Source organism: Poecilia reticulata, chromosome 21, assembly GCF_904066995.2.
Source record: "Poecilia reticulata chromosome 21, P_reticulata-male-v2, whole genome shotgun sequence".
NCBI classification, from domain to species: domain Eukaryota; kingdom Metazoa; phylum Chordata; class Actinopteri; order Cyprinodontiformes; family Poeciliidae; genus Poecilia; species Poecilia reticulata.
This window is the reverse complement of record NC_088850.1, coordinates 13,220,216-13,242,983: the sequence shown is the minus strand read 5'-3', so window position 1 is coordinate 13,242,983 and position 22,768 is coordinate 13,220,216. Positions and strand designations below refer to the sequence as shown.

The window sequence follows — 22,768 nt, the reverse complement described above, 5'->3', positions numbered from 1 at the left end:
AAGACATCAGTCCAGCGACTAGCCAATAGTGACCAAATGCAGTAAACACTGGCAGGTGTTTGAGCAAGTAATAAATACATACAATTGTACATTTTGACATTGCGTGTCCTTGAACTTCACAGTTCAAATTTCATGTACCAACGCTCTGGATGATGTATCGGTATCTGAAATACGCAGTTTTCTTTCGAGAGGCAGTCAAGCTCGTATTTCTGTCAGTCAGGAATATAACAATGCAATTAAGCTCCATGGCGTAACCTGATAAGCCATCCAATTATTCTGCAGCGGGTGTCATGACAACAACACAAGAAACCCCCCCCGCCCCCCCCCGCCCGCCCCTGCGTCACAATTATTCTCATTCTCAGCCAGGGTGCCATGAATACAGAGAGAAGAGACCTCTTCAGTAACACTCCGGGACAAAATAATACCCTTCTTACAATGAGCGTCATCTAAGAAACGAATAAAAATAAAGTGCTCAGTCTAAATCTGTAATGAGATTTCGGGCAAATCGTTTCCACTCACGGGGACAGATCCTGGGGATGAACTGTGTTTTCTAGAGTTACACAAAAAGGTTTGAAAAGGCATACATGAGTTTAACCTGCGACTACTGATGTGCATGTGACTGAGTAAAAGCAGATTCCTGCAGCTGTAAAGGTATCATACGTTAAAATTTGTACAAACCACACATATACATCTCAGGAATGATAAATAGCTTTAAAAAAAAAAAAAGAAAAAACTTGCATAAAACCCTGATTCTACACCATTTACAGCAATACAATATGCTCACCACAATGAAAAATACAACATTAGGAAATAGGTACCTTTACTCAAAGACGTAGGAGGTGAAATTACAGTTTTACTGCAGCATCATCACTTTTCTTTAACACTGACACCATCTTTATGTACAGTGACGGCTGAATAAATGAGATGATGATAAATGTGGGCGATTAAAAAGCACACCAGTGAAACAGCTGAAAGTAATGTTGCTGTAATGCCAACCTGTTCCTGCCAGAGAGAGGAGCCGCTGCTGGATTTAATGATGAGTTGGTGAAATAAGACATTAAAAGTAAAAAATATATAAATAAATGTAAGTAGATTGCTTTAATGTTTTAAGCCTGATTCAAGCCTCAATTCATTAATTATATATGTTAACTATTAGAACTATTAAAAATTAATTATGCTTGAAACTATGCGTGTGCCTCTTGTGCACATCATTATTTATAAATACTGACGAGAAGTTGGGAATTTCAGTTAGTATAACATTATATTTATAATTTAAGCCATAAATATAAGTTAACAAGACAAATAAGCTTGATTGTGTAGAGAATTAATTTATTCATATTCCCTTTTTTATACAAGTGAGTCCCATTGAAAGATGAGGTTTCATTTTCAAAACAGTCCCAGGTAAGCTGTTATAAAATAGAGTGATAAAGTAAATTAGTTGAAAAAAAAATGTTCAAATGTTATAGAATACTAATTTGTAAATGACTTAAAAAAAACAGGCAGATTAAAGCAACATAACAATCAGCTGACCCAGGTGCAGTAAGTTTAAAAGCAATGTTCCTGAGAGAACATTTTAAAAACATGTAGAGGTTTTTGGAGTTTTTAAAAACCACTTGAAAAATGTTTAGAGAACAACAATGAAGTTAAACTTGACAGTGACAGATTCTGCTGCAAAATGTTCCAGACAGATGGAGCCAAACACGACAATGTCTCTTTCCAAAGCTCTTTATGTGCCGAACCAACATGGCAGGTAGTAAAAACCTTTATTTTGAAGATCATAATAATTAATGAGACACATTTCCCTTTCCTTTTTGTTTAAAGATCGTATTCTGGCACAGTCCCAGTTGTTTTTATTACTGGGAAATTTTTATCTAATGACCATCCATAATGTACATTTTCTATCGCCCAACTTTATGATCTGGTGACAATGGAGGCAATTGGGATACATCAACTTGATGGGCATTTTTATGTTTTGTAATTGCATTTTCCTGCTTAAAGTAACCACTAAGGGATGGATAGTCATAAAGTCGTGGTTATCAACAATGCTGGAACTTTTAAACCAAAACTCATTAGGTCCTAAAGAGTCAAAAGTGTGGCAAAAACATAATCACCATACCATTGTACCACGACCAAAAGCCAAAAACAAGGCAAGATGGAACCATGCTTCATGATGTCACACCAAATTCTGACCCCACCATCTGAACATTAGGCCGTCATCACGTTTTGATGAGCCTTTACTGAAGCAGGAGTGAACTCCTGGTTTTCCATCTTGCGTCCTGCTCTAATATTTGTCATGTTGTGGATTCAGAGATTGTATCCCACACACTTTGGTTGTAACAACTGAGCTACTGCTTCTCTTTTTATGTCCTCAAATCAGTCTGCCAATTCTCCTCCGGCTTCAGACATCAACAATACCTTTTTTTTTGTCCACTCAACCAAATATTTTCACTTTTTGGACTGTTGTTTGGCTCCGCAAGAAAAGTCCCAAGTTGTCTTCGCCACATAGTTGCCTAAGTGTTTGACTTGCTTCCAGGTTCCTGGTTGATTTGCCATATATTTAAACTTCCATTTAGTACTTGATGCGATTTGTTGATATAGTCAGAACAGTAACAATGGATGGTTTGAAGGTTTGAATCTGGCACGGTGAGAAAAACATGATCTAGGCGACACTTGTACAGTGTAATTTATTCCGTATTAGGCCAGCATCTGATGATTCAAACATTGGATTCCTTTCAGAGAAGTTGGCAGCCAAAAAAAAGATTAAAGGGCTTTCCCATTTCCACAAGCAAGTGAGTAAAAACACATTTCTGGATTGTGATGAATAGACTTTTTAGGCAGCTTTTACTGTGATCAGAATTTCACTGTGTAGATACTTTGTTCTTTCTTGACATTTATGCACTGTTCACTGAGTGAGTCATATTTCACTGGGTAGTTTGTACGAATCTGAATGCAAGTCATGATGTACTGCTTATAGCAAGCAGACTGCAAGATGGAGATCCTTTTATAATGTCAGCTCATTTTGGCTCCTCTGCACAAAAATATCACTGCGTCCCTGACTGGGACTGTGTAGAATATGTTGTTTGTTTTCTGCCCGTCTTGGGCACCAGTGTGTGCTTTCTGTTAAGTTTCTATGACGGGCAGCTATTGCCAGCTGGTGCTATTGAAAATAATTGTTGCCGAACGGCAGCAGATTCTCTGCAGAGACCTCCCAGGGACTCAGAGCTGCATTGTCAGAGACGGGTTCGGAGTGGGGCTCGGCCAGTCTGTCAGAGAGAAGACGGGGAAAAGAAAGAAGAGAAAACGTTGCTGTAAGAAGTCGGAAACGTGAAACTTTAATTCAGAAAAAGGAGATCAGAGGATTCTCAAAGGATAACAATCTGAGAGCAGTGGGAAGATAAAATGCGGTTAAGGCCGTACAGGAGATGTCCATTTGAATGATTGAAATGACAGTAAATGGGCAGAAATCAACCTGAGAGGCTTCTCTGACAGACAGGCAGAAAATATTAAATTTCTCTCACATTGTCAGTTGTCACAATGGGAAAGTTTTAAACTGACTGAACTTATATACTTCTTTTCCATCCGTAGTGACCACTCACGATGCTTTTCACTACACACACATTCGCCCGTTCCCTCTCAAACTCACATGTTTAAGCACCAACATGCAGATCGGTAGGCCACTTGTGGTCAAGTGCCTTGCTCAGGGGCTCATCGACATGCAATAGGAGGAAGCTGGAATCAAAACTACAACTCCCGGCTGTAAAACGTTTCCTCTTTTCTTTCAGCTTTTAAATTTACTCTCATAGTATTCTCTTTTTTTAGAAGGCCAACAAATAAGGCTGATGAGGACATTTGTCTTGCTGAAAACTAACATTAATTACAAAAAAAATTTTAGTGGGTTTAATGATGCACGCCATTAAATGCATCATTTGAAACAGTAATGATTTGAGATGTTAATGAATCTCTCTTTTAAAAGTCCAATTTATCCCACATGGTAATTAACAATGTTTTCTAAAACTGTAATTTTATTAAGCTATTTTAAATACATCCATGTCTAAAAACAAAAATCTTATATTTTACGTTAGACCAGGTGCCTTCAAATCCAGTCCCTGAGTTCTGGCATCCTGCAACTTTTAGATGTCTTTCTGCATAAACACACCTGAGTCAAATAATCAGGTCATTAGCAGAACCCGACTGATTAGATGTGTAAATATTTATAACGTTGGGCATAATTGGAATCTACATTGTAGACTGTAATACACAATTCACATGCTGGATGAGTCAATTATGAGTAGGACTTAAGTAATGACGCCTTCCAACTCCTTTTTCCACTGAATATAAATAGAAGGTTTTTTTTGTTTGTTTAATGTTCCTATTTTTTATTTTCTTATTTTTTTTCCTTCATGACATTTGTTTCATTTCAAGTTATATCTTTATATGACCATAATTTACATACTATGTGTATATATTTCTTATTTATTGTCTTTTTCCGTTTTTTTTTTTTTTCTTTCTGTTCTTAGCCAAACCTTGAAAATACTTCCATCATATTTCAGATTTTTCCTGGCTAACCCAGGAGGTGTAGGGATCATTTTTGTTACATATTTTGCTCACTGATGCACAGAGAGAATAATTACAAAGACATTATAGTCAATATACACACAAAGTATTCAGTACAGGATCATCATCCCTTACCAGTGTCTGCTTCTTCTACCTCCATGTTGCTGCATGCCAAAAAAGAGACAAAACAAATCATAGCAATCTGAGCCGGAGGTAACTGATAACTCAGGTGATCAAAAGTGATTTCATAAAGAGGAAGAAAAGATAATACTCAGTAAACATGAACACGTGTTGCTTTTATTCCAGCAACAATATATTCAAGACTCAGACGAAGCATAAATTACTGTCTTTAAAAGATAACTCGCAACATTTCAATAAGTTTTAATTATAGACGCAAGTCTCCGCTGAGCCAGCAGCTATATGAGGTCGACATTCATTTAAAAACTCCCAAACCCAAACTGAATTGTTTAATTAAACCTACGAGAGCAGAATCCGAAGTCATTAATTGTGGGATCCACTTGCCTTAGCTGTAAGCACAGAGGCTCCACCTGAATGACTTTCAGAATATTATGCCAAGAGGTGTTTTACACAGGACTGATTCTCGACCTGCGTGGACACTGATCATTAAAATTACTTTTGAGCATCATCAAATGCAGCAGAAGCTGGAAACTACAAAACTTTGGGAAACCGTAAGTGTTTGTGCTGCTGCTTTCATGCAATTAATAATATTTTACCACTGTCATAGTAAAATTACATGTTCAGACTCTATAACCGGTGGTGGGCACTAGCAAGTCTAACAGGTGATGAGATCCAAATTTTACCAACCTAAACTAGATTAATCAAAAATCACTTCATATGAAAACATTTTCCCAGTGTAGTTTGTCCCATATTGATATCATTGTGCCATCTTTTCTTTAAAAGAAATGTTCATATTACTTAATTTATTAAACCTATGCTTATTTCTATGCGTCTTAAAGGCAAACTCATTAATCTTATCTAATCAGCGCCTGCAGCATTAAACAGAAATAAAACGACATCTCAATGTGATTCAGGTTTTTAGTCTTTCAGAAGAGATGTTTGAACCATGTTGAGGTTTTTATTTGCTGCAACTCGTCAGTGTCCTTTGACGCTTTCCCATAAATGACAGATTTAGGTGTTGGACTTTTTGTTGGAATGTCTAAATATCTTGTTAATCCTACAAATGAACAGATTTAACAGCTGCAAAATCTGCAGTCGTAAAAGGAAACGTTACCTCGAGAAAACATCATCGAATCCGTCCTCCACATCCTGTTGAGGCACAACAATGTAGATCAATACAGACATAAAGTCCTGAAAGTCATAATTCAGCATCTCCACTAAGTCAGCTTTTTCCTCAGACCATTTGTTGTTCAAAAGACACATCTACTTATTTCTAAGCAAAGGTTGCAGAAATCAAACTCCAGAATTTGTCTTTCCTTTAGTTTCGTATCTTTAGGCACCATTTCTGCACCCAAATCATTATTCGCACACATCAGTCTGAAAATACAATATGAGGCGGATGTGGAAGAAGGGTAAACATACAAAAGCAGCATAGATAATAAACTAACATTCATCCATACTAGGTAAAAATGTTCCAAGAGGAAGCGCAGATATTTTTAATAAACACAGCGACATCTAGTGTTAAACATTTGCAACTGAATGAAGAAATTAAATCCCCTCTACATCCAAAGGCCAAGATTGCAGTTTTCTCTGCTTTAATCTCCACTTTTACCGATTTCCAGCACACGTTCCCTACAGTAAAATGTACAGCCGTGCTTAGGATAATTAAAACTTTGGCTCAGATAAAACAATCAGCAGTTTTCTCAAGTCAGAAACTTGAATACAAAACAGATGACATCTAAACACCAACTCCAAGCCCAAACCTACATTTGCTTCAGAGGGTATGATTTTGCTATGCAGACTGGAAAATCCTATTCAAATTGTTAGACATGTAAACAAACATTTTGGATAACTACTATAAGTCTTTGGGATTCAATCGTAACAGTAAAACACGTTTCCTTGTGTTCTGACAGTGAAAAAAAAAAAAAGTTTCAGGCATCGCTTGTTGCTTCACTTTTAGGGGAGTTAAGCTGGTTACCTACCCACGAGTCATGTTTAATCGGACGTCTCCGGGTGGGGTTACTGCGAGGCGACGGCGAGCTAAGAGAAGCGGAGAAGAAGGGCCTCCGGGGGTTCTCCTCCATCGCGGTGGGCTTATGCACCGATGAATGCGACGGGGACTGCAGGTGCGAATGGGAGGCTGACGGAGATCCAGAGAGGACAGTTAGAATCAGACGAGGGAATAAATGGACAGAAAACATCCAGGCAAAACTGAGAAGAGAAGTCAGACTTTGAATCGGTGCTGTGAAAACATTTACTCCCATGCTGATTTCTTCAGTTTTTGTTGTTAAATGTTTCACATCATCACATAAATTTTAACATTCAGGCTTGAGCTAAAAAAAAAAAGAAAAAAAAAAAAAAGAACAATTTAGTGGTAAAGATTTTTCGACCCTCTGAGGAGCCAAGAACATTTTGACCTATAAATGTCAAGGCCAGCACAAATTTAGAAACTGCTGCTAGCCTTTAAGACTAATGGTTATTCATAATTAGGGGGATTTGTTTTTCCGAATGTGAGGAGTGACAGTTAAATTTGTGTAGGTCGGCAGGTACATATTCACAGGCCTCATTATGGTAGCCACATAATAAACTGTAAAGGTCAGTGAAGGAAGTATAACTCACTGCAAAGAAGCAAGAAATCTTCCAATATGTGGAAATGTCTGGATATCTTTTTTTACTACTGCTGCCTTCGGCTCAAATAGCAAGAGAGTAGGAAGGTCTCTGTGCAAACTGGTTACTTGTTATCCAAGGAACCAGCTTACCCAAGTTAAAGTTCCAATAAAAAGTTTCTCAAATGATAAGAAGTAATGTGTCCTTGCAACAGGAATCTCCTAAACCTTCTGATAGTATCTTGTCTCTGACTGTTACTGCAGAGCCCAATTTGTTGCGCAGGAACACATGTAAGGGGACGCATAAAAAAAAATAAATAAATTATCTCACCTGTCGGAACACACTGCATCTCTGTCGTTACCATCTGTCCATCATTGGCTGCGCAGGAGCAGCAGCTCCTTGCCTTCTTGCTTTTGTCTGCGCACAGAAAGGCTATTCTCAGAATCCTAAAACGGAGAGCTACAATTTTATCATAATTTTATTTGAAATGTCCCAAAGACCAAGCAGGGTTTTTTTTTTATTTAAATAATGTTTAAGCATAACAATTAGGATGCATTTACATCGACACTGACTTACCTTCCTGAGCAATTTCCCAAAGATCTAATGCTACTTTAAATGCCTGAGCTACTGTTAAGGTCACAGCCTGAGCCTGGAGGAGAGAGAGAAAGGCAGGAAAGCAATGAAAAACGGCGGGTGTTCCTTCTCTTTGACATTAGTAGAAAACAATTCTTGGCTATTGAAAAGAAACAGATGCATTTGTTGTGGATTTAAAGGATACAACAGCAGCCCTAGGACAAGAATCCGAGCATATTAAGTTGTGATACGTTTCTGTAACAGATGTTACTATAAATACATTTGACAACCAGATGGAACTGTCCAGTTGGAAGATAATTTGGCAGCAGAGGCTTTGCAAAGGATTTGGAAGGAGCTGGCATCAAAGTCTGGAGTTATCAGCCACATGAAAGTCTGTTTAAGTGGTGAGGAGGCATAGAAGATGTTCCATAGATGTATTAGGCAGCATATTTCTAACTTGATCAAATGTGAAAGCGGTCACAATTTGGGTTTGTATGAGGCTGGGTAGTAGAGCATAAAAATGCAAAAAATAAATAAATAAAACCATCTATAAAAAAGTTACATTTTTACTGCAATGAAAAAAATATTTAACATAAGATGTTTTGAATAAATGAGCCAATATTGACTATAAAAACTCATCAAAATTCAAAATGCCATTAACAGGACTGCCACAAGATGGCGCCACACAACAACCAGAGTCCTGTTCCTTCGTTCTTGAGGGTCTTCATCAAAAACTAAATCTCCAGACTAAGATTAAAATCCAGTAGCCTGCTGGTGAAAACCATCTACATAACTGTTGGCATATACACGTGGTTGGAGGATTTTGCACACTTACAACTTTTCTTTTTTGGCAGAGGAATGCATGACACTCGAGAGTCTCGTTGAACTGGCTTTGGGAAATGTAAGCGAAGACCTTGTCCTGAGTTTTATCTGCGGTGCAGTATGAGATTCTGGAAGACAGGACAGGAAAATGAAAGAGGAAAAATATGTGACCTAATCTTTAAATGTTCTGTCTTTAACAGATAATCAGCCCAAATATGTAAATTAATCACAGATCAACCCAACAATGAGCAAACTGATCCCTAAAAAAAAGGCGTTTCTACGCAAAAGGAAATCTTCAATGTTAACCAACAACAGCAATACACATGTGCTTTTAAAATTATTTTATAAGTAATATCAGGACATTTAAATAACCAACTGAATAATTAACTGTGCAAAAGTGACGTTACTGAAAATCACATTTTTATTTGCCTGTTTTTATTTGAAATTTGTTCCCACCAAGAAATTGCAGTTTAAATTAGTTTTAATTATACAGATTTTTTTTAATGCAAGTTACATTTCTATTCTAGATACTGAATACCCATTTCTACTGGGTTGGATAATAACAGCAGTTTCTCCGTCAGATGTCATATAAAAGTGTTTATTACATGCTTTTCGAACACAAATTATTGAATAAAAAAATTTATATAGTAAAGATAGAATGAGGTTGTAGTGTGAGAAAATTAATGTATTAAAAACTTAGCATGACAAGCAATGTAGTCCAACCTATTATTAATCTTATTAACCACAAAATAAGTTTCTCAAATGAAGAATATAAACTTTGGTTCAACTGTCCCGAAGTTTCAGTCCCAAACAAAAATGGTCTCTGGTGTCACCGCCTCCACACTGGAAAAAACAAATATGTCAACCTGTTTTACTCTATTTGGAATCTAACAGAGTTTTTACATTTAAGTTGATTGTCACAAATTATTGGAAAGGAATCAAAATAAATTTCATTCAGCCGTTTTAACCTCATACTGAAGCATCTGTGGCTTCACTTAGACAAATGACCGCCAAATTTGCTGTGTCAGATTTTAATCAGAAGCAGTATTGATCTTGAGTCACCATATGTTTCTATATAAGGGAATCAGGACATGCAGCATGCTTCATGCCTGCTCCTTTAAACAGCTGCGAACATGAGCCGCAGCCAGCGATGCTCCTGACCTTTGTCACCAAGCAGCCTTTTCTTGAAAGCAGCACAAGGACAAGGAGGTGTTCTTCCTTCTCTCTCAAAGTCTGATCTGGAACCCAAATGTCTAATCTTACATCAATCAAGTCAGCGAGCAGGATCTGTAAGAGCATCACTGCTGACGGCTGACACCGGATGACTGTCTGATCTGTCGTCATTACAGTAACTTGTAAACTGTGTGCAAGATGGATATCTGGATGGCCGGCACTCATTTGCAGCCGAACTTCAAAGAAGAGAGGGAGGGCAGAAAAAAAGCAACAAAAAAAAAACGAAGTAATTTTAAGATCAACTAACGAGCATGAAATCAGCAGTGCTCGCATCACTCCCTCTTATTTTGTTTGCCGGCTTGCAACACTGCTGCATGACCCACATTGCAATGCCCAGGACACACGGCTCTCCCCACGCTCTAACTTATATTTGGGCTGTAATTGCGTAAAAAATGCATAGAGAAAATACTGAGAGGTTTGACCTATTTAAGGCTGAAAAATAAGCCTGATAGCAGCAACTGCTGCGACTGCTCAACAGAAATGTGACTATTATAATAGTTAAACATTAACCTGTGCTCTGTTAAATTGCTATTAGGATTTTTTTTTTTTTTTTTTTGGGTTCACCCAATCGGGGAATGCAGCCGAGGGGCAGACAAGGCAACATGCGCAACATTTTATTATAAGTTTATTGTTCTATGAACAGTTAAAACAGAATGATGTAATAACCCAGCCTTAATAGAGAGAGAAGACAAATATGTACATGTTGATTCAAATTTTGTGTTTGGAAGAAATTACTTGCTAAAAATGATTAACAATCAAATTATTAAGAATATTGTATCCAATATGAGTACTCGTGAACTATCAGTAATATTTATGGTACGATGTTTTAGCTTTCAAGCTGTCCGAAAATAAATACGCAAAGTCTATTTCATATCTGCTACTCATTTGATCTTGGTGTTTTATGACTAAAGTTCTCTTAAGAATATTTTTTGACCTATTTTAGCATTTAATTACCTAAACTATGTTATACTCATCTATATATAAATGTATATATTTTTATATCTTTCCACTTCCTGTTTGAAACTATTAAAAATTAGCTTCTATTATACATTTTGATGACAGAAGCTCAGGTGTTGTGTCAAACCAGGCAAATAATATCAGACCAGAATAAATCATGTTGCTTAATTTTATTGCTAGTTCAAGAATATACTAACAAAAAACAAACAAATCTACTGCATGTTCAACTAATTGGCATGCAATAAGGGAATGTGCCTACAATAAAATTAAGCTCTTTTTTATTGCTTTAGTTTTTTTATATGAACGTAAAAACTAATAATAGTAATAGAAGGTGGTAGAAATAGGAAGTAGGTTAAATGTTTTTTTTTAATATGCCGCTTTGCCAGAATGATGTTCTAACACAAAAATATGTTCTAATTTACTCATGGTTTAGAAAAGTTAGTTACAACAGCACAGAAAGCGCTTATTTTTTTTTTTTACACTCCTATTATAATATAAACACAAACCTTGTGCCTTTTTTGGTAGAGTTGGCAGGCTTTTTCTGTTCCTCTGTGGATATTATCAACAGGCTTGAGCAGGTTGACACTGTAAACCGCGCACATACATGCCTGTCAGGCTAACTGCTCCGAGCTCAGATCAAAAAGTGTTTGAGTGGTTGTTGCAGATTTTTTCCTTTTAAAAACACAGTTTTGAAGGGAAGCACTTGTAACGCAGTGAAGGCGACAAAACATATTTGCTGTTCCTGTGCCTTGATTTCTTAAGCTGCCGTGGCGTGGCTTCTTATCTTACCACGCATGTTGGTGCATCTAAAATAGTATTTTACCTGGATCTAAGCATGAAGGGAAAAAAAAAAGGTGATTTTGTCAAACATTATGCCGTTCCATTTGCAGCAATGGGATGCATGGCAAAAGAAATGCAGCCTGTTCAAATGCACTTTTCCAAAACGATTTAGCTGTCTTTTCTGATCATCTAAATGTATTCTTGAAATGGAGGTGGAACAATTCAAAGTGCTTATATTTTATAGTGTTGTCCAAGCTTAGTCACACAATCCTCTCTTAAGTATCTGACCATCATGGCCAATTTGGAATGTAAACAATATTTGCTTAAACATGCATATTTTTATGCCCCTGAAATGCAAGACAGACTCATAATTGTCTTTTCATACTGAATAAAAACTTGAGCATCTTGGATACAAGTTGATATGTATCAACTTGTATCTTTTATCTTTTGCTTTTGTTCCTGGTGTTACACAGATTTCATTGTGTGTGGCAAGCATCATAAGTTTGATAACTTGTGAATGTGCAAAACATTAATCCTTACCGGAACATCTAATCCCATCCGGCAGACAAATCAGTCATCAGAAACAGCTTACATAAATACACATTTAGGATCCTTTCGTAAAAATAATAAGTAACTGGCACTGTTGTGACAACATAAAAAGCATCAGTGTCCTTCAGCTTGAAATAACAATCTAAAATAAATAAATAAATAATTGTCAGCATCACACTGGGTCTGAACAACAGAAGCCGAGCCGTCAGTCTGCATCATATCTCTGACAGGCCCCTCTGGACCGCAAGCCTTTGATCTTTTCTCAGTGTAGAGCACCGGTGTGTGTGAGGCAGAAAGTGAATATCATTGAAAATATTAAAATATTTACAGAACAAAGCCTCAATAGAAAACCAGACATCAAAGCCAAAAACATCCACCCAAAACACCTGCTGCGAACGCAGAAATTAACTACTTCTCTTCTAGCTTCAAGTCAACGTGGAAACATTTTTTTAGACAATTGTAAAAAGACAACAGTCTACGAAACAAAAGCAAAATAATAATAATAGTTTCTGAGAATGTTCCTAAGCACTGTCGTATCCTGTAGCTCCAGTGCAGATATCTGACAGACAATGAGTCAGAGCAATGTGCATCATTAAAAGGTGGGCTGTCAATCAGCATTTCAGCTGGGTTGCGTTTTTCTTTTTTTCCCTGAGGCCCGCCCGTTTCACTGATTGATATGCTGGTTGGTCACTGAGCGCTCTCATGGGAATATGAATGATTAACACACAACCAGATGGAGGCTGCAAACACCCTCACAATGTTCCTCTCACTGGGAGGATCAGTGTCGGCTTTTAGATGAAGGATGTTTTTATTTGAAGCAGGACCACTGAGGACTGTATTAGCTTTCAATATCTGGATGTAGATCAGGCTCCTCACAGTAAATAAAAGCCTCACAAAGTGGTCAATACTCAGAATCAAACCAGGCAGTCTTTAGCTGATCCAGCAGGCTGCCGCATTGATCAAACTCCCACATCTCCACTTGGGAAAAAAGGAGATCAAATCTTTGCAAGCTCTGGTAATATTTATCACTGCTTCCATTTCACAGAGCAAAAGGTGTCTTTTCTTTTACACCCATTTAACTTCAGACATTTTAAAAATATGTATTTTCATCCCAATATTAAAACCCTTCACACAACAATAATGATACAAATTATTATTTCTTGTATATTATCATTTATATATATATATATATATATATATATATATATATATATATATATATATATATATATATATATATATATATATATATACACACACACTTGTTCACAATTGCTGCTATTTTAACCTAGGTTTAATGACACAGTTGTGCATCTGTTCTTATCGTTGCTGACGATAAGCAAAGTTTTATGGTTTCGTGCCTGTTTCGTCATATGCTCGACTAAATAGCCGGTTACCTCAGTTACAGTCCACAGGGGTTCCCGAGGTTCCCCTGCGATTATCAGAGTGCAGATCAGATTTTAATGACTGAGCAGACTGCATGTGCGACACCGCATGTGCAACGACAGAACTTGTTTAAAAGACGGCACAGAGACACATTAAAGATAAAGATCCACTGTGACATGTGTTTCAAATCAACGAATAAAAGGTTAATATCAGAGAAAGATTAGTTTTTAAATGAGGCTCAACCAGGATATAAAGTGCACTGCTAGTACATGCCGTCAAGAACAAATACAAAGGTTGCAACATTTAACAAATGTATTTAAGGGACACTAAGTGGGGATGTGTGCAGTGGATGGAGGTGTGTTGGGTGTGGGGGTCTTGTTTCCAGTGCAGTGCACAACGCATTGACGTCTGTTTTCTACTCTACTGCTAAGCCGCTCCCCGCAAGGGAAACAGCTCAAATTACAGAAAATATCAAACACAACAAATACAAATATACCAAATGTTTAAGTTGTCTACTCACAGGTACAAATATAACAGTGCTATCTAGAAACTAAACACACACACACAGCTTGTGTATCCAAGTCTTTCCCTTTCGAGTTGCTATGCACTGTAAACAGTCTTGATTTGATCCTCTCTTATCTCTACACTCGCCCCTTTCACCCTCCGCTGGCTGTCTTCCCACGAGCGGTTTATGTGCAAAAAATAAAGATACAAGGCGGAGGAGTAAGGGGGGCTTTCAGGGCGATGGGGGTGGGGTTTCATAAATGAGGATAAATCCATCCTCTGTAGGCCAAGGCGTTGTGTGTGTGTGTGTGTGTGTGTGGCCCGTTTCCTTGTTTCAGAGTGTGGGCAAAGACTACGTGTCACGTTCAAATTGAGCAATATGCTATCTGTTTGCTTGCGTTCGGAACCATTATGATATAAGAAAATTGGAAAAAGGGAGATAAGGAGCCAAGCCATTACACCTGGACAAGGTTCTGGTACACCTGATATGGTCGATCTGAAAAGGATTTAGAGCGATACGCATATACACACCGACTGTATCCATTTACATGCACACACATTATCTGTCTTCATCTCAAAGTGGTTTAGCTGAGAACGACTCGAGGCCAGGCTAAACGGGCAGAGCACCAATCAGTGAGAATTCAGTTAAACAGAGTCCAAATATACTTTGCGTCAATCTTGTTTTCAAATGTTGCTTTGTTCAGGTCTTGGGTAAACTTCATCTTACTCTACACACATTTAGAAGAAACTGAACCTGAATTTGAAATGATTCAAACCTTGGGAACCATTTCTGTAATGAATATAGTAGTAACTCTGAAGCAAAAGAAAATATATGAAGTTTTACATTTTTATGAATGAAACTAACAACTGTGGCATGCACTTGTATCTACCTCGTCTTTCTAAGTACGTTTGCCAGGTTTTGTTATCTAGAGATCAGCGTCTTCTGTCCTCTGTTCTTTGCAAAAATTGTTCATATTCAGTCAGCCTGGACGGAAAATCTCAGATCTTCAACAGGATTTAGGTCAATGTTTTAACTAAATATGGATATGCTGTCACATAAATAAAATCCAGCATAGCTCTGGTTGTATGACATGGTTGATATCTACAGGAAGGCATATCTCTGCCCCACTTTAAAGTATTTCACAACTTCTGATAGTTTTGTTCTTTCTTTTAGGTTTGCCATGTATTTAGTTTACTTCATTTCAACATCAATTTTCACAGGTTTTCCTGCCCCACTTAATAAATTTAGCCCCTCAGAATGATGCTGCTACCACATTGATCTATTAAGGGTGTGATACACAGTGTATACAGATTCCTTCTCAGTCAAAAAGTAAAATTTCAAAAATTACATTTAATTATCTTTCTACTTCACAGTTATGTACTTATTTTTATTACCAAGACCCTATAAAACCTGGAGAACATACATTAAAGTCTGCAGTTGAAAAATGGCAGATGGTGAAAACACTTAAAGTGAGAACGCATTTCTAAAGCCCTTTAACTATTTGTTAATCTGCTTTGTCATGTTTATTCTGTGACTGAAATGTACCTGTATATAGAGACATTCTCTATTAGATCTGCAGTCTCTGTGTCTGTGATGACAATGCCCTTTGGAGACACTGTCAGGGTTACTTTCCGAAACTTCTTGGCACCGGCTCTGGCCTGTGGGTGTGAGAGACAACACAACACACACAAAGATCAGAATGGGAAACCCCGACTTCGATTACACAAAGAACAAATCTGTCAGACTGACTGAAATCAAAAGTGATCAGAACTTGAGAATAAACACAGACAAACGCCAAATTGTGACGATTTGCTTCTGAGCAAAGGCCAGCAAGCGACTCGCTGCGCTCCAGAAACATGCAGTGGAATTTATAAAAGGCGACAGAATGGGGGGAGGAATGGTGCAATGTGAAGCCCAGAGTGAGCTCTCCAGGTCGGGCTGGCAGCCACCGACTCCCCCTGCTGCTCTGCACCATCTGGGCTTTCAGCAAAATCAGTGGTAGTGCTGAGCTTGTAGACTCAGAGAGCGCCTGTTGACACAGACAGTGACCAACCTCTTTACCGCACAATTAAAACACAAACAAGAGCAGTTTAGAGCCTCACTTAAACAATGACAGCTGCAGAGTCACAGGAAGGACTGAGGAGGAAAACAGCTATGAGAAACCAAAAAAAGAAAATGGAACAAGAAATAAGGAGGAAAATAACATTTTAATCAACCGGTTTTAAATCTATCAACCATGTGAGGGGTTTGTGTAGTGGTATCTTTACTCGAGCAGAAACTAGGTCTCCTCAAGGACAATTAATAGTGTCATGGCAAGCTGAAAGGGATCAAAAATCTCTTGAGATGATACATTGAAGAGCAGTTTCTGTTTAAGCCTTTATAATTTTAATTATATATATATATATATATATAATCAAAACGAGGGTAGGGCTGCATTAGCTGACTGTGCTGCTGGAGCTCGTTCATGTAGAAACATGGACAATTTCTGCTGCCGCGTTACAAGTGTCATGCCACCAGGCAAAAACCAATCTGTCAGCCCGAGATATGCCAAGTTCAGACTCTTTCTGTACGTTTGGTCCCGCCGCCTTGTCTCATCACGTCTGAATGAAGCGCGGAGCAAATGGAAACGTCCCAAATGTTTTCTGCTCTCCAGCTCAGGTGGACCGGTTTCCAAGGGAACGGACAAAGACAAAACCGACTTTTTTTTTTTTTTTGTTTTGGTGCAAAATCATCTGAATTTTAATCCTGCCATTAGGTTTGATGCAGGCTCTACTTGAGAAGCAGAGGAGGTGTGATTAGACTGCCTGAGCAGAGCTGTCCGTTCTGAAAAAAATAAATAAATAAAACCTTTGACAAAATAGCAGCAATTTATTCTAGGCGATATGAAATGAATATTGTGGTCGGGATTGTGTCTATGGTCATAAAGGAATTGGCAGGTGGAAATATGAATACAATTTAAATGCTTGTTCGCATAAAACGTGCAGGTGGCTGAAACCTTTAGATGTTTTGAAGGGGTTTAAATTCAGTAGAGTGCTTGTGATTTTGAAAGCAGTTCTTTGAAAACTGATAGCATTTTGAATTGGTAAAGGAAAGCATGGATGGGAATCTAAAGCCGTTTCCTGTTGGTAATGCGTCAGATTTTTTGACTCGTTCCAAATTAGAATCTGAAGTGTTGAATCCGACGTTCCTTCCATTTTTTATTTGAGGGTACCACAATATTAGGTGTTGTTTGCATGTTATTTCCGGGCTTACTCTACAGTAGACATGGACATCATGTGGCTTAAAGGCCAGTAGCAATGCATGGACCATCTGTGTCCGCCCCCTCTGTGACCTCAAATAAAATAATTAAAAATGAATCCTAAGAAAAACGGCAATCTATTCATGAATCCTGTGATGGGAAATAAAATATTGTGAATGTTAAAACTTCCAGCAAAATAATGCTTCTGCAATACACCATTTTGTATTGCAGAAGCATTATTCTGCAATACAAAATGCAGAATAATGCATTTTGTATTATTCTGCAATAATACAAAATGCATTTTGTATTACTGCATTTGCAGTTTGCCTTGAGGGAACAGCAAGTAGATACCTGGATCCATGCATCTACTGGATCTATGTATCTGGATCCATGTATCTACTGGATCCAGTAGATACATGAATACATGTATCTACTGGATACATGTAGTATCTACTGGATCTACATGTATCCAGTAGATACATGGATACATGTATCTACTGGATACATGGATCCAGTAGATAGAATCCATGTATTTTATTTGGCTTGTTTAAACGAATAGAATCCATCAACTAAGCTGATGAATTATTTTATACCCGTGACAAATGAATACCTAAGTAGCCTTAAAACAGGGACAAAATACCACAGCATTTGTTACAAATTATATCTTGAATTCAACTGAATAGTTAGAATTTCTCAATGTTCATATGAAGCCTATATCAACTCTGGTTCAAGTTAAATCTCATTGATGAGCTTCAGCACTGAAAAGAGGATTGGAGAGTGCTGTGGGCATAGCCACCATGGCTGTGAGCTAATCTTTCATGGTAGTGTGATTATGTCCATGCACTGAGATTTTGTATTTTATTTAACTTTTACATCTGCTTCTTATCTTGTATTGTTGCCCCACAGATGATACAGTTAAGCCCATAGCATAAAATTATCAAACTACAGTGATAAGAAATCGCCCTGGAGCATCGCAATGAGCAGCACACATTTTAAATGTAACCATTATCCTTATTTTTTTTAAGTCCATTATAATCCTCATGTACTGCCCTACCTCTGTTAGTGCTGCATTTTTTGTGTTACTTTTAATATTCAAATTAGGTTACACAGAGGAGCCTTTGGTTCTTGTAAATTCCTGCTATATCAAACTGCTAAAGCCACAATCTGCTTTGCCTGATTTGACTAGTGTCCCAGTTCTATGGCTTAATCCAGAGTCCCAGCTCCAAAACATTCCTACTTTAAAAGTCATTGAAATTTGAGTTACATGAGAAACTGAGTCTAAAAAAAATAAAGCAGTGCAGTCATTAGTTTTCATGTTTGAAATTCAAACTCACCGTTGCAACAATTCTTCGAATAGCAGCTGACGCCATTTCCTCTCCTTTTGGTTGTCCCACCAGAGTCATACCAAGGTACTTCACATTGAACACCATCCCCTCCAGCAGGGTCTCCTTTGTGTCCGTCCAGTTTTCTGGCAACTCTGATTGGACAAAATGACAGATCACCCGGAAATTAATCAGTCTTCTTGCAGAGCTTCGTAAGGGTTTTGATTGTAACCAAATAATGAAAGACGGTTAAGAAAATGTTGTCATCCATCTACAGTCAGACGTGTATTCATATCTTACAATACATAGGATTACATTGCATTTTTTTAAAACACAGAAAAGTCCAGTGGAAATGTATTTATCGAGTGCACACGATAATCAAACTACTCTCAAGGAGTTTATAAATAATCTATAATTATGCTATTAGATGGGCATAATTGTCTGATGAACCTGTCTAATATATTAGACAATTTTTTAACAATTCCTTTCAATTTAAGTGACTCTTTCAATCCCTTGCATTGAAACAATTTATCCCCCACCTCACAAAGCACTCCAATTTCCATTATTGGTTTAGTTAGTGTGTACAGCTGCATTTTAAACAAGTTTAGGAACTATTTATTACTTGTTTACAAAGTTAGTCTTTTTAATCAAAGTCCTGGACAATGGAATAGCATTATGACAAAACGGTTAATCAACAGGCCACTTCCAGACAGGAGACAGACCAAGCTATGTAGCATGTAGCCGTTTAAAATACAACAGGTCGAGGCTTTCAGTTAAGAACTTTTGTTTTTCTTTCCATATCTATGAATTCATTTTCATAGCACCCAAGAAAAAGAGGGAAAAGTGGCCTCACCACTATAACGCTGGACACAGTGTCCAGCGTTATAGTGGAGGATGTTGGCATCAAATTCTCCATGTGGTTTGAGCCATCTGTCACTGGCAGACCCCATGCAGCTGTGAAGGCGACTAAAATCCTCGCTGTGCTCCTTCCAAATTCACTGAATTATTAACCATTCTTCAATCACACTGCGGAGGCTGGTTCAGAAGCAGGGGGCACATTTGGTGGTAATAAATGCAAATGCTCTGGGAACATAGTGGACGGCAGAAGCACCACAGATCATTTGGCTGCAGTGGGCGATAGGATAACAATGACTTTCAGTGTAGTACATGTTCCGTTTTAGCTCTTGGGGTGAATTTGTTTTGATACCTAATTAACCCACAAGGGAGAAACTGTCTCATCTCAGTAGGTAATAGGTCACACACACACACAGCAGCTATAAAAACAAAAGTGCGGATGCCATTTCCAGTGAACATGTCAGCTGATGAAGGCAAAACAGTAATCCATGTTCTACAAACGCACAGGGTGGCCATTCCTTGGATTGCCTTTATTCCTGAATTGTTCGTCTTGAATTTACAGGGTTTGTGCATTTTCTATGAACAATATAACATAATCTAAAGTTTGCTGTGAGAATTAATATATTTATTCAGATTTTAGCAACATTAAATAAAATTACATTTGTTTCTAAAAAAAAAAAATAAGAGTTCAACTATTTTGGCCCCTAAGAAATATCTCTGAATTGAATAAAAACCATAATGTAGAAGCTAAAATGACCTCCACTTATCTATTTTTATTAAAACAATGCCATTTTAAAACCACACCAGTAAATCTATAAGTTGTTTGATTTGCAGCTGACTGCAGCTTGTCTACTCGAAAAATTTGCTCGACTAATTGACTAATTTCAGCGTCAGTTTGTTATAATTCTACATCAAAGTGTATAATATTCTGCCAAATAAATATTTAAACTATATGAAATAAACATAATTAGGACATGTTACAGATTTTTGTTTTAAATTCCTATGCAAATATCACAAATCAATGAAATCTTATTTTTAACTGAGGGCCATCATACCATGGGAATCTCATATAGCCCTAGGCCATCCCATCTGTGCAAGTGTTGTGACTTGCCAAAAAAAAAAAAGTCAATTTCAGACAGTCAAACTTTAATTTTCCCATTAAAACTTTCAGGCCTTTGGTCACATCCAAACTTCAACCCCAGGTCAAAACATTTACGGCACTGCAAGTTTTATCAAAACATCACAGCACTACAGGCTTAAGTGCTACAGTTCATGTTGTATCTTCACTAGGAAACACCCATGAATTATTTAAGAGCTTTATGTTGATGCTGCAGGGTTTCCAATATATCACAAGCACCTCCCCATTACCCCCACCCAAAGGAGAGCGCTTAAATTTTTAATACATTCAGTGCAAGTGGGACTGGGAGTGATAAGAGTGACAGGAAAAAAAAAGGGGTGGCTAATTGGATTTTTACATGTTGAAGAAAATCCTAAAGGAGAAATATATTTGTGCTATTTGAACAGTTAGAGGGAAAGCATGCGTCGACTTGACCTGAGTGCAAGTCTGTTGAAGCTTGTGCTCATCAAGATGATTCAATTTAGAGATTAGGGAGGAGTCGATGCCTTAGTGGAGCACTCATGACATTTCTGCGTTTAATAAAGTGGAGCCTGGAAATAATTTAATACCAAGCATATGGCAGCTAAGGTTTTATGTGTATACACACACACACACGCACACACACACACACACACACACAAAACAAAAAAGAAAACACTGTATTGTTATGACACACTGCATAAAATCAATGCGCAACAACAGAGCAGGGCAAACCGATGACATTTTACCGCATGGAAACCCCAAGCGCAATCACGCAAAAGTTACAAATCCACTTGTGTGTGTGAAAAGACGTCGCGCTGAATGAACCGAGGCGTGTGCAGCGCAGCGTTGGGGAACTGTTGCTCCATAATAAGGGGCCATGTGCTCTGCACGCCTTCAGCTACATGCAGCTGTTTCATTGAGTGCCACGCTCGTAATTTAATTTGCTCTGAGAAGTCAAAATTGTACCCGGGTGAATTCTCCTTTGGCTCGACACCTATGCTGCCGGTTAATTAATAACGCAAACAGAAGCACGCAGACAAATACACACAGGAATAACAACGCAAGAGGGGGGGAAAAAAAGCATCTGCGCAGGCAAGCAGTCCTCAAGTGATGAGCTTGAAATTTGTTTGAGTGAGCTGGTGCTCTAGGGTCAAAATAATAACACTATTTCCCCACAAGTCATTAAGGAGGACAGTACTTAATAGGAGAAATGAACACGACTCTACAGTATTAGTGAAGAAGAAGTCGGCTGACTTTGAGGACCCCAGTGACACCCCCATTCTCTTCATCCTCCTTGATGCAATCTCTGCCTCGCCGTTTCACTCGTCTGCTTGAAGTTTGAATCTGGGACGCCACCTTGACGGGGAAAATAGGCCGCACATTCAGGGAAGGTGGCGGGCTGGGATGGCACGGGCGTCTGGGAGGGGCGCGTTGGGGCTTTGTGGATGAAACTGGTTTCCTGAGTTTGCCTTGAGGGAACAGCCAAGTAAAGTGTTTCTGTTCAAGCTCTTACTTTTTTCACTGCTTGCTTAAATCCGTCCCCTATATTACCTTTTGGATCCTTGCTTCCTCCGACTTTCACTGCAAGCAAAGTATGAAAGAAAACCCCATGCTTTCATGTAGTTTTTGAGAGAATAGCTAAGTAGAACCACTCCAGGGTGCTGGTTGCCTCTCAGTCAATCCAGAATCAGTCAAGAGTGAGTAAATTTTCATGTATATGTACACACACACAAGTATTCGGTTTTATCATCATTTGTTATTCTCGTTCAATAGAACACCAAAATCATTGTCATTTATTCAAAGCCTCTTAAGACTTCAGTATCCTGATCCTTTCTGGGATGCCTTTTTTTTTTTTTTTTTTAGAATATTTGATAAAGATCTAAATTATTACCAGAAATAAGCTTAGTAAATCAAAATTTCCTTTTCCTTATCTTGAACATTTTGAAGACCCTCCAAGTCTCTAAAGATAAGATGTTTACATACCATGCTTTCATTTACGGGATAGTTGTCACAAGCTTTGTCAGAATGAGACGTTGCTCTAATTGACACAGTCACCCAAGCCATCTTTTTATTAATTTTAAAAAACACTATTATTAGAATTCCATTAGAATTTATGGATTAATTTTGGCTCTTTAAATGAGCAGGTTGTA

The 22,768-nt window shown here is 37.9% G+C and overlaps 1 protein-coding gene across 1 annotated transcript in view; it reads right to left on the bottom strand.

The window, feature by feature from the left end:
* Positions 1-330: 330 nt before the first annotated feature.
* LOC103457621 (low density lipoprotein receptor adapter protein 1) overlaps positions 331-22,768 on the bottom strand; it is a 39,705-nt gene continuing 17,267 nt past the window's right edge. Inside the window, exons 2-10 of the mRNA XM_008397912.3 lie at positions 18,677-18,819; positions 15,650-15,762; positions 8,708-8,822; positions 7,876-7,948; positions 7,630-7,716; positions 6,675-6,832; positions 5,807-5,841; positions 4,690-4,718; positions 331-3,263 (exon numbers count right to left, since the gene is read on the bottom strand). Coding sequence (XP_008396134.2) covers positions 3,217-3,263; positions 4,690-4,718; positions 5,807-5,841; positions 6,675-6,832; positions 7,630-7,716; positions 7,876-7,948; positions 8,708-8,822; positions 15,650-15,762; positions 18,677-18,819 — 800 coding nt within the window. The 3' untranslated portion in view covers positions 331-3,216. The remainder of the gene's footprint in view (positions 3,264-4,689; positions 4,719-5,806; positions 5,842-6,674; positions 6,833-7,629; positions 7,717-7,875; positions 7,949-8,707; positions 8,823-15,649; positions 15,763-18,676; positions 18,820-22,768) is intronic.